At 62.2% G+C, this 9,071-nt stretch overlaps 1 protein-coding gene across 5 annotated transcripts; it reads right to left on the bottom strand.

The window, feature by feature from the left end:
• Positions 1 to 369: 369 nt before the first annotated feature.
• On the bottom strand, positions 370 to 8,428 carry B4galnt4 (beta-1,4-N-acetyl-galactosaminyltransferase 4). Of its 5 annotated transcripts, none has more exons than XM_015503407.2 (19): positions 8,267 to 8,428; positions 7,863 to 7,958; positions 7,677 to 7,772; positions 7,500 to 7,590; positions 7,328 to 7,428; positions 7,114 to 7,181; positions 6,828 to 6,906; positions 5,684 to 5,750; positions 5,440 to 5,574; positions 5,260 to 5,369; positions 5,080 to 5,180; positions 4,901 to 5,001; positions 3,929 to 4,823; positions 2,220 to 2,503; positions 1,899 to 2,052; positions 1,710 to 1,782; positions 1,458 to 1,611; positions 1,020 to 1,146; positions 370 to 786 (listed from the first exon to the last, which is right to left on the bottom strand). In XM_015503407.2, exons 1-19 carry the CDS (start codon positions 8,411 to 8,413, stop codon positions 663 to 665), a joined length of 3,003 nt encoding a protein of 1,000 aa, XP_015358893.1. In that variant the 5' UTR covers positions 8,414 to 8,428; the 3' UTR covers positions 370 to 662. The 5 variants fall into 5 exon arrangements, with proteins under 5 accessions (XP_015358893.1, XP_048663930.1, XP_048663931.1 ...); XM_048807973.1 differs by having other exon boundaries at positions 5,440 to 5,577; positions 8,267 to 8,420; XM_048807975.1 differs by having other exon boundaries at positions 717 to 858; positions 5,440 to 5,577; positions 8,267 to 8,420.
• Positions 8,429 to 9,071: the final 643 nt, after the last annotated feature.

Here is a 9,071-nt window from a genome sequence, read left to right on the forward strand (position 1 = left end):
GCCCCGCCCCAGTGCTGGGAATGAAGCGGGGACTTTGTGCTTTGTGTGCTCTACCACTGGGCCCTACCCCAACATGAACCGGGTTTCCTATTCCTGGCCACCCAGAGTGCGCACGGATCCAGGCCCCCACCTTGGGAAGATGCAGAAGCACCAGCCCCATGTTCTGCTTTTAAAGCAGAGGGAACCTCTTGGCATGTGTGGGAAGGCCCCCCCAGTCTGTTCTTGTGACCAAAGACTGCACAAGGGGGTGTCGGGGAACAAATGAACTCCTGGGACCCATGCTGAAGGCCAGGCCAGGGCAGGAAGGGTCAAGTGACGGGCACAGGGGCAGGCAGCGCCTCCCTAGAGCACAAGCCACAGAGGACACGGCGGAACTGAAAAAAATATTTCATTTCTTTCTGAATAAAAACTGGGACAGACAGAACTCTTGGAAATCTTGAAAACAATGTCATCGCTACAGAAAATTTCACAGAAATCATTGTGGACTGTGGGGATCACCGTGGCCCACCCCGACCAGCTGTGAAGTCTGCCTCTCGGGCGAGGGCCATCGGGAGCCTTGGTGGGTGCAGAGGGGCAGGCAAGGTTGGTGGCTGTGCCTGGGACAGGGCTCAGAGCACAGCCCTCAGCTGCTGCCACAGGACCCCTTGGGGGCTGCCTCATCCTCAAGACCGCTCCGTGTGGGAGCCCTTCCGGCTGCGTGTGCCCCACATGCCCCGCTTGGAGTGGTAGTGGTGGTAGAAGTTGCGCAGTCGAAGCCGCTCCACCTCCAGCCCTGCCTGCAGGACCCTGGGGTGGGTGGAGGAGTGTCAGCAACCTCGCCCAGAAGCTGGGTGTCAGGACTGCCCTGTTTGCAAGACCCTGAGGGTGGGAAGGGGTTCCAGGGACTGGGGTGAGTCCCCTGGGCCTATAAGATCCTGGGAAGATGGGGGAGGAGGGCAGGGTCTTCTTAGCACATGGGCCCCGTGATTCCACCCTCCCATTGAGGATGGGACTCTCTTCAGTGTGTGGGGGGCAGTCACCTGTCCAGGAGCTCCCAGTCCTCGCCCCCCCACTGGTCCCGGAACTCCTCGGTGTTCATTCCTCCCACGCGGTCAAAGTCTGATTTGTAGATCCCAAAGAGGCCAAAGCCATTCACCTCCCAGTAACCTGAGGGGAGGCCCTTCTTAAGGCTGGTCCTGCCAGGTTCCTTCCCAGAGGGCAAGTGGGAGACCTCAGGAGGGGTCTGGTGCAGGGTCCCATCACTCTGTGGCTCTCGGGGACCACCCTCTGGTGTTGGGCACAGTCCATGATGAGGGCACTGGGGAGGTGCTCATGGGTCTGGCACAAAACTGGGGGCTCTGGTGTCGTCTGGGCACTCTGGGGGCCCCGGTGGGGTCCCAGGCCTGTGGTGGAGGTTGGGAGAGGTCCCCAGGCTCCTGGACTTTACCCTGGCATCACGGGGGCATCCAGGGCATTACCATGTGGGTTTCGAGGGGAGCTCCCGCAGCCCAGGCGCATGACCACAGGTGCGAACGCCAGCGAGCCCTCCACGCAGTGCTTGCGGATGCCATCCAGAATGTTGGGTGGGAAATGGATGTGCAGGTCACAGAGGAAAACGATGCTGCTGGGGTCCTGGAGGTTAGGAGTGCTGAGCCCTGCACTCTCCTCCCACAGATGGACTCCTCCCCGGGCCGCCCCATCTCGTTGCCCCAAACCTGTCTGGCCCGCACCTCCACTGCGTCCACTCCGGCTTGCAGCCCAGCAGAGCGCTCAAAGTTTCCAGTGCGTCTCAGGTACTGGTACCTGTGGGAGGGGAAGTCACAGGCACCAATCCTAGAGGTGGCCTTGGCAGGAAAACACACCTCCCAAGGAGAAAAGATGTGCCACCCCCAGGTGGTGGTGGTTGAGGATGCCATTACCGGGGCAGCCGTGCCACACGCAGGGCGCTCTCCACGTCCATATCGTCGCTCTCAAAGTCCACCAGGACCACGCTGAAGTGTGAGTCACCAGTGCGCGCATGCAGTGCGGTCATGTCTGCTAGAAACTGCGCCACCCATCGGGCCTGGTTCTTCACTGGAGGAGTGGGCACCACTGAGCCTACTGCCCCGGACCCAGGGCTCCGCAGAACCTCCTCCCAGCCACCCCACACCCTGTCCTGGCATCAGCACCCCCATTCTGTCCCGAGGCCTCCGGCGGCCTTGGTGGCCCCACCTGCCCATGCCCACCCACCACACCCGTACCTGGTACAATGAAGTGCACCATGACGTCCTGGCGCCAGGCCAGGCGCCGCGGTCGGCAGAGCTCCGGGCGGCCATCGGGTCGCGCAGAGGCAGCCGGAGGGGGCTCGGGACTCTCCCCGTCCGCGTCTCCTGCGCGGGCTGCTGGCAGTGGCAGAAAGACGTACTCCGAGAGGCGCAGGCGGCCACCCCCGCGCTCCTGCAACTCCAGCTCCAGAAGGAAGCGGCTGCCCCGCGCCGAGTCCCGGCGCTTCTCCACATTCACTATGCGAAGAAGCGCAAAGCGCCTACGAGGCGGGTGGGGTTAGCCCAGGGCTGGGCGCGCCGAGACGCTGCCACTAAGGATGGGGACTTCAGGGGCACATCACACCCCAACCCTGCCCTGGAGTTCCCAGAAAGGAGGTAGGTTGACCTGTGTTTTCCTGCCCCAGGGCAGAGCAGCCCACACTCGGGGGCTCCCCCTGCCCAGCGCTGACCCCTCCTCCAGGTGCCCTCCATTCTCTGGGGTGTACCCTGTCTGGATGCTGCTGCTCTCAGACAGGGCTCCCACCTTCCCTTGGGGGCCAGCACTCCCTTCCTCGGGAGCCACCCGCATGACCTGGGGGGCCTAGATTTCCCCTTCGACTCCTGCCCCTTTACCACTCTGTCCCAGTCAGGAGTCTTTTGCCCCAAATGCTCTGGATCCTCTGTGTGGTAACCTGCACCTTCACACCCAAGTGGGCAAAAGTGGAGTCACAGCCTGGCCCTCTCATACTCATGGGACAATGAGGTGCTCTCAGGAAGCCTAGAGGAAGGCAGACTTGCCCTCTGAGCCACCTGGAGTCACCGCAGGGTCCATCACTGCCCTAGACCAGGCCTGTCAGGATCCCCACCCTTCCCCCAGGCAGCAGCACATCTGTATACAGCCCGGGACCCAACTCTGGCCCTGCTCGGAACCTTCCAGGTCTCTATCTTCTGCATGGCCTCCTGTCCCCAGCCATCCTTGGCCCACCTGCCTATTCAATGCAGATCTGCTATCTCCTCGTGGCTACCACACATCATGGCCTTCAGGAAACTCCCCAGAGGAAGAAACAGGGCCGCGGTAGGGTGAAGGTGAGTTGGATGCCTGGGCCTGTGGCAGGCAGTAGGGCAGGAACCCTGCACCCTCTCTTAGAGTCAAGACTGGACCCCTGGTAAAGACTCTGTAGCATTGTATAGGGGAGGAGGGGTCTAGGGGTCTTGAGCTTGACCCTTGGTGTCTGTCTGGCTCCTTTTTCAGTATCTGGCTGAGACTGACCATTAACCCCTGAAACTTGGATTCATCCTTGAGTTCAGGTCCACAGTGACAGATGTGGGATTTACAGGTAAAGCTTTATGCAGCCAGCTCTTGGTAGGCTCCAGGGAGGCCCTGAACCTGGACAAGGGCCCAGAGTAGTTAGGACCAAGGGGAGAGGAGCCCCCTAGGGCTTCCCTAGGGTGGAGTGCATCAGGGCTAGGTGGCATATGCTGTGTGCCCAGAGACTGAGGCAGGAGGATGGCAAGTTCAAAGCCAGCCTCAGCAACTTAGCAAGACCTTGTCTCAAAATATAAAATAAAAAGGGCTGGGAATGTGGTTCAGTGGTTACACACCCCTGGGTTCAATCCCTAGGACCCAAAAGCTCAGGGTGGAGTGCACACTGCTGAGCTCCGGGGAATGTGCGAGACCAGCATTTCCTCTCCCCGGCACCTCGTACCCACTGTGGCGGGCATTGAGCCGCTCCATGTACTGGGCTACCACGTCCACAGCCTCAGCCTCGGGCAGCTGCAGGTTCCCCGACACGTTGCAGCGAAGGTCGTTCCAGTCTGAGCGCAGCAGCTCGAAGTCCACGGCACCCACGCTGAAGGTGCGCTGCCAGTCGATGGCGTCCTCTCGCCAGCGGCCCAGAGCCCTAGTGGCCTCCTCCTCACTGTCCTCTGAGGCCTCGTCTCCCAGGGCCCCCTCATCCTTCCCTTCCTCCTCCTCCTCGCCCTCCCCAGGCAGCTGCGGCCTGGATACCTGGGACAAGCTCAGGAAGGAGGTCACCGGTTGCGCCTCGGCTGATGAGTTCGAGTCCACCGAGAGCGCTGCCAGTCCCGGCACAAGTGCCTGGCCCTCCCGATCCCCCTGGGTGGCCTGCGCCCGGGTTGGGGGCCTCAGCTCTGTGGCATGGGAGCCTCCGGTCCTCCGGCCCCACCGTGGTGAGTGTGGGGGAACTCGCAGCTGCACTCTGGGCAGGGGCCTGGGGCGCAGGAAGACACCAGGGAAGGGAGGCCAAAGAGGGCTGCGAGGCGCCCTTGGGGAGGCCCGCTGTCTTGGTCGTACCCTTGTCACATACACCTTAGAGGGTGGCTTCTCTGCGGCACGTGGGGGTGGAGCTCGACCCAAGAAGAGGGGCAGGGGGCGGCCGGCCTGGGCAGCCCAGCTCAGGCCCCGGGAGTGTCTGGGGGTGTGCTGGTCCAGGGGGCTGGGTGGTGTCGGTGGGACAGGGGTGACAGCAGTCTCCGTGGGCGTTGCTGGGGTGGGAGACCTGTGGCTGCCCTGTGGCAGGGACACTTCAGTGGGCTCCAGACTGTCCAGCAACTCTCCCTCTTCCTCCTCCGCCAGGAAGTCTGCAGGGAAGCAGGTCAGCTGGCCACGCCCAGGCGGGCAGGCCGGGGGTGCTGGGGTGCTGGGATGCAGCACTCACCGTCAGGGTTGAGGAAGAGGAAGGCACGGCGCTGCACCTCGTCCTCTTCACCTTCCTCCCCCTCTTCCTTGTCCATCTTCATGTATTTATAGAACCCAAACCTGGGGCCGGTAGTGCAGGGCATCAGATACCTGCCCGGCCAAGGCCCCGCCTCACTTCCAGAAGGACTGCCCACCCACCTTTCCAGGTATAGTGGCGACTCCCGGTAGAAGCACTTGTTGTCAGTCTCCATGTGAGTGAGGCGCGTGTAGTCGTTGGGGTAGACGAAGGAGAGGTACACCTGGGGGCGGGGCTGAGGTCAGGGTGGTCTCCGGGAAGGCTGGAGGCGGGTCTCCCGAAGCCTTGTCAGGTGCACTTACGAACTGCAGTCCCTGATATCTGGCGATCGGAAAGTCCTTGAGGACGTAGGTAGGGGCATAGGTGCAGGGCTCCAGCACATTCTCCAGGCTCGAAGGCTCCATCCGAGGGGCTGTGGGAGGGGCGGTCAAACTGGAGCCTGGCCTGGCCCCCGCCCTCACCCCTTGTGGGTCCCGTCTCACTGAGGAAGAAGGTGTCCCGTGGGTCTGGCCGTAGCATGTCGGCACTGGGCTCCTCCTGTGGCAGGCGACCTCCTGTGTGGCTGGCTGGAGACTGGGGAACGTGGGCCACGTGGTCCATCTTCAGGGTGGACTCATCTGCTGGCAGAAGGAGGTGAAGGGGATCCTCCTAGCCTGTCCCCACCCAAACCCAGAGCTGGTCCATCAGAAGCTGCCCCCTCCCGTGACGAGGTATCTAGCCCCGTACCTGTGTATAGGGAAATGTGAGCAGAGCCGATGACCTCGAACTTCAGGCCAGGCAGGAAAGCTCGCCACTGGGGTTAGAGACAGGGAAGACTGGGTTCAGGGAGAAGAGGAAGGGTCTTCCCTGGCTTGGGGCTGGGGGAGTGGAAGCGATCCCTCAAAGAATACAGGAAGTTCTTGGGAGGGAGTATGTGGGGGGCGTCCTACCTTCTGGAGCAGGGCTAACTGGCAGGAGGTGCAAAAGGCTGCGGGTCCCCCCGGGGCAGACCCAGACCCACCCTGGATCTTCCTGGCCTGCTGGATGTGGCTCCAGATCCCAGCTGCTGCCTGGGTTTGTACTACTGCCCTCTGGAGGTCACTGCCAGCTGTCCAAGGGCCAGGCCCAGCATCTCCTGCTAGAGTGCCCTCCCAGTGCCCCACCCCAGGGCTGTTCTTTCTGCTCTCCTTTGCAGAGGTGACCCCTGTCTTGCTCTTCCGACTGAGGTTCCCAGGGGCTGATCCTGGACCCCCTCAGTCTTCCCAGGGTCACTCCAAACTCTCTCCAGCCTGCCAAGGACACTCACTACACATGCCAGACACATGTAAGTCCATGGGGCTGGGGTTGAGAACCCCTACTCCACCCTGGTGGTGGTCCCCCACCCCAGCAGGGAGGACTCCAGGCCTCTCCCTTATTGTGAACCCCCTCCCTACCTTCAACCTAAGGTCCTCCCTCCCTCTTCCTGGTTTATCTCCCAACCCCCCCCAAATCACCCATCAGCGGCTTGAGGATTCTTCCTGAATGCAAATCCCATTGCCTGTCTCTGAGGATAGGCTGAGCTGTCCAGCCTAACACTGTAGCTCCACCCAACCCCTGACCTGGCCACCAGACCCCCTGGGGTCTCCCAAGATGCTGGAAGATGCGGGCTCCATTCTCCTGTATGGAGTCTACACTCTGCACCTCTTACCCTATATGTGGTCCCCTCCATTGCCTCCCTGGTAAAGGGTCACCCTTCAGAGAAGCCCCCTGTTCCCCAGTGGGCGCCTCAGACCCTCCTGGTCTCCTGGAAACCCCTCTGCCTGGGGACACGTTGCAGTCCGGCAGGGAGTGGAAGGGGAGGGAGGGCAGCTGGGGTCTCTGGAAGCGTCTTGCCCCGGCAGGCCACACTCACCCCCACTTCCACGTGGTCAGATCCCCGGTCATCCTGCTTGTGAAGCAGTTCAAAGTAGTACCTCCGGGAGGCCATGAGCCTGTGGACAGGAGGAGGCAGGGCTGGTTTTCCCCCACGCCCAGGCACCCTAACAGCTAGAGAGCGAGAGAAGGTCAGACTGCTCCCAGGCCCCCTGGCTGGCCCTCAGGACCAGGTTGCTGCTGGTGTGAGCGTGCAAGGGTACACAGGAGGAAATCACCAGCCTCCACACACGCCAACACTTGTGTGCATACACACCCTCACTCACCGCCTGGGCTTCGACACCTGGGAGCTGAACTTGGTGAATTCTCCAGGCGCCGTCCACTCAGAGCCAGTCTGGGGGTGATACAGAAGGGTTATGGGGGTTCATGCTGTCTTTGAGGTCCAGACCCATCCAGTCCCCATTCCAAAGAGGGACAAATAGGGTGTGGATAGAGGGGCACCACGGGAAGGAAGAGACCTGGGGTAGGGGCAGGGAGTACCTTGCCCACGAAGGCCACAAGCTGGGCGGCTGCGGGGGTCTCATCCACGCTCAGCCAGAGCTCAGAGTTGTCGTCAGAAGCCACAGAGAACTGGACGTCTCCTAGTCCATAGGACAGGGGCTCAGCGGAGGCCCTCGTGACACCCCTCCCCCAGCACACCCGACCCACGCACCATCTCTGGCTGGGTGGATGAAGCCGAAAATCCGGAGTCCATAGTTCTTCCATTTAGGGGACACGGCCAACTTCTTCACAGTGGTGCGAGTCTGAGGGGGTAGTGACCACTCATGTGGAAGGCCACTGACCACCCGGCTTGGCAGGCCCGCCTGGCCTCCCTCTCTGGGGCACTCACGTGAGGGAAGAGCGGAAAATGTAGGTTCCTCCTCAGGTGGCCCACGGCACCCCCACACCAGTCCTCAAACACGTGCAGGTTCACCTGCCCCTTGTACTGGGGAGAAGGGGAGTTAGCAAGGCCCCCCTCCCCCAGCCTCCCAGACCCGCACAGAGGGATGCAGGGGTGAGGGGGGGCAGAGCTCACCTCCTCCCGCCAGGGGGGTGCCTGACGGGTGAGGTTCAGTGGAGGCGGCCTCCCCACCCCAACGGGAAGCAGCGTGTTTGGGTCCCGGCCGTCAGGCTGTATGAGAGGAAGGGTGGCAGTTCAGAGCTCAAAGGGCCACACGCGGTGGGACAGCTTCATTAAGTCCCGTGTTCACACAGCTGTGTAAACTCCAGCCCCACTGGGGCCTGGACACTCTCGCCTCACATCTGCCTAGGCAGACGTGGCCACCCACACGACAGGCCAGTACACACGCACACCACTGTGTCCACCCAGACCCGGGCCACCAGGCCAGGATGCTGGAGCTCTGGGACAGACTGTGGCCAGGCCTGCCAGTCCACACATGTGGCCACCCCCCTGGGGGTTCGCCCCTAGTCCCCACTCACTGTCTGCTCCTCCTCACGACTCTCACTGGAGTCCTCTGCCCTCTGTGTGGATGGCATAGCCCGGACACCCCGGCCATCTGTCACACCGGTTAGCTTTTCACCATCTGTGGGTGGAAGGTGAAGCACATCTGGGGCCCAGGCTCTCATAAGGCCAGAGACCACACGGCCAGAGCAGATGGGGTCAGCTGGGGGCAGGGACCTATCCCACCTGGCCAGAGCAGGGCAGGAAGCTGTGGTGTCTCTGCTCCAGGAAGATGCTCCCTGCGCCTGCTTGCTCAGCAGAGGCCCCACCTCTCACCCGGCAGCTGCCCTCACCTGAGCCCTGAGGCCTTCTACATCTACATCTTACCTAGGTGGACAGCCTGGCAGAAGCACTCCACCTGGCTGGGGTGAGAGAGCGCAGGCGGTGTGTATCTGCTTGTGCTTGCACACCCACACCCACCCGGCTGTGCTCGCCCAGCGGTCCTGCCTTGGGAGGACCTGAGGGAGGCCTGGCACCCTCAGCACTTCTACCCTGTGCTGAACCGTCTCCCTCACTCCAGAACAGAGAGCTAAGGGTCGCTGCAGGGTCTCGTGGTCAGGAAAGCCTGCACTGTGGTCCTGGGCCAAGCCACATCTGGCCCACGGCATAGGAGCCCTGGAACTGGCCTGGGCAGAGACGAGATGGTCACGCTGTCCTGTCTGCCAGAGGACCTGGTGCCAAGGTGGTCCTGGAGGGAGACTGTCCCTCAGGGCAACCCTTTCCAGTCTGTCCTTTCCCAGGCCTGGGGCAGACCTCTGAATCTGCTCCACTTCTGGGACGTCC

The sequence above is a fragment of the Marmota marmota genome, unplaced genomic scaffold (genome assembly GCF_001458135.2).
Source record: "Marmota marmota marmota unplaced genomic scaffold, marMar, whole genome shotgun sequence".
Classification (NCBI taxonomy): Eukaryota; Metazoa; Chordata; class Mammalia; order Rodentia; family Sciuridae; genus Marmota; species Marmota marmota.

What these genes read in the sequence shown, in the direction of transcription:
- B4galnt4 (XM_048807973.1), bottom strand. Translation starts at nt 8,413, where the DNA reads ATGAGAGCCTGGGCCCCAGATGTGCTTCACCTTCCACCCACAGATGGT. An exon ending in TCACATTTCCCTATACACAG is followed by an intron (nt 5,578 to 5,683) that starts GTACGGGGCTAG and finishes TCCTTCTGCCAG; the next exon opens with CAGATGAGTCCACCCTGAAG. An exon ending in GACTGGGAGCTCCTGGACAG is followed by an intron (nt 787 to 1,019) that starts GTGACTGCCCCC and finishes CACCCACCCCAG; the next exon opens with GGTCCTGCAGGCAGGGCTGG.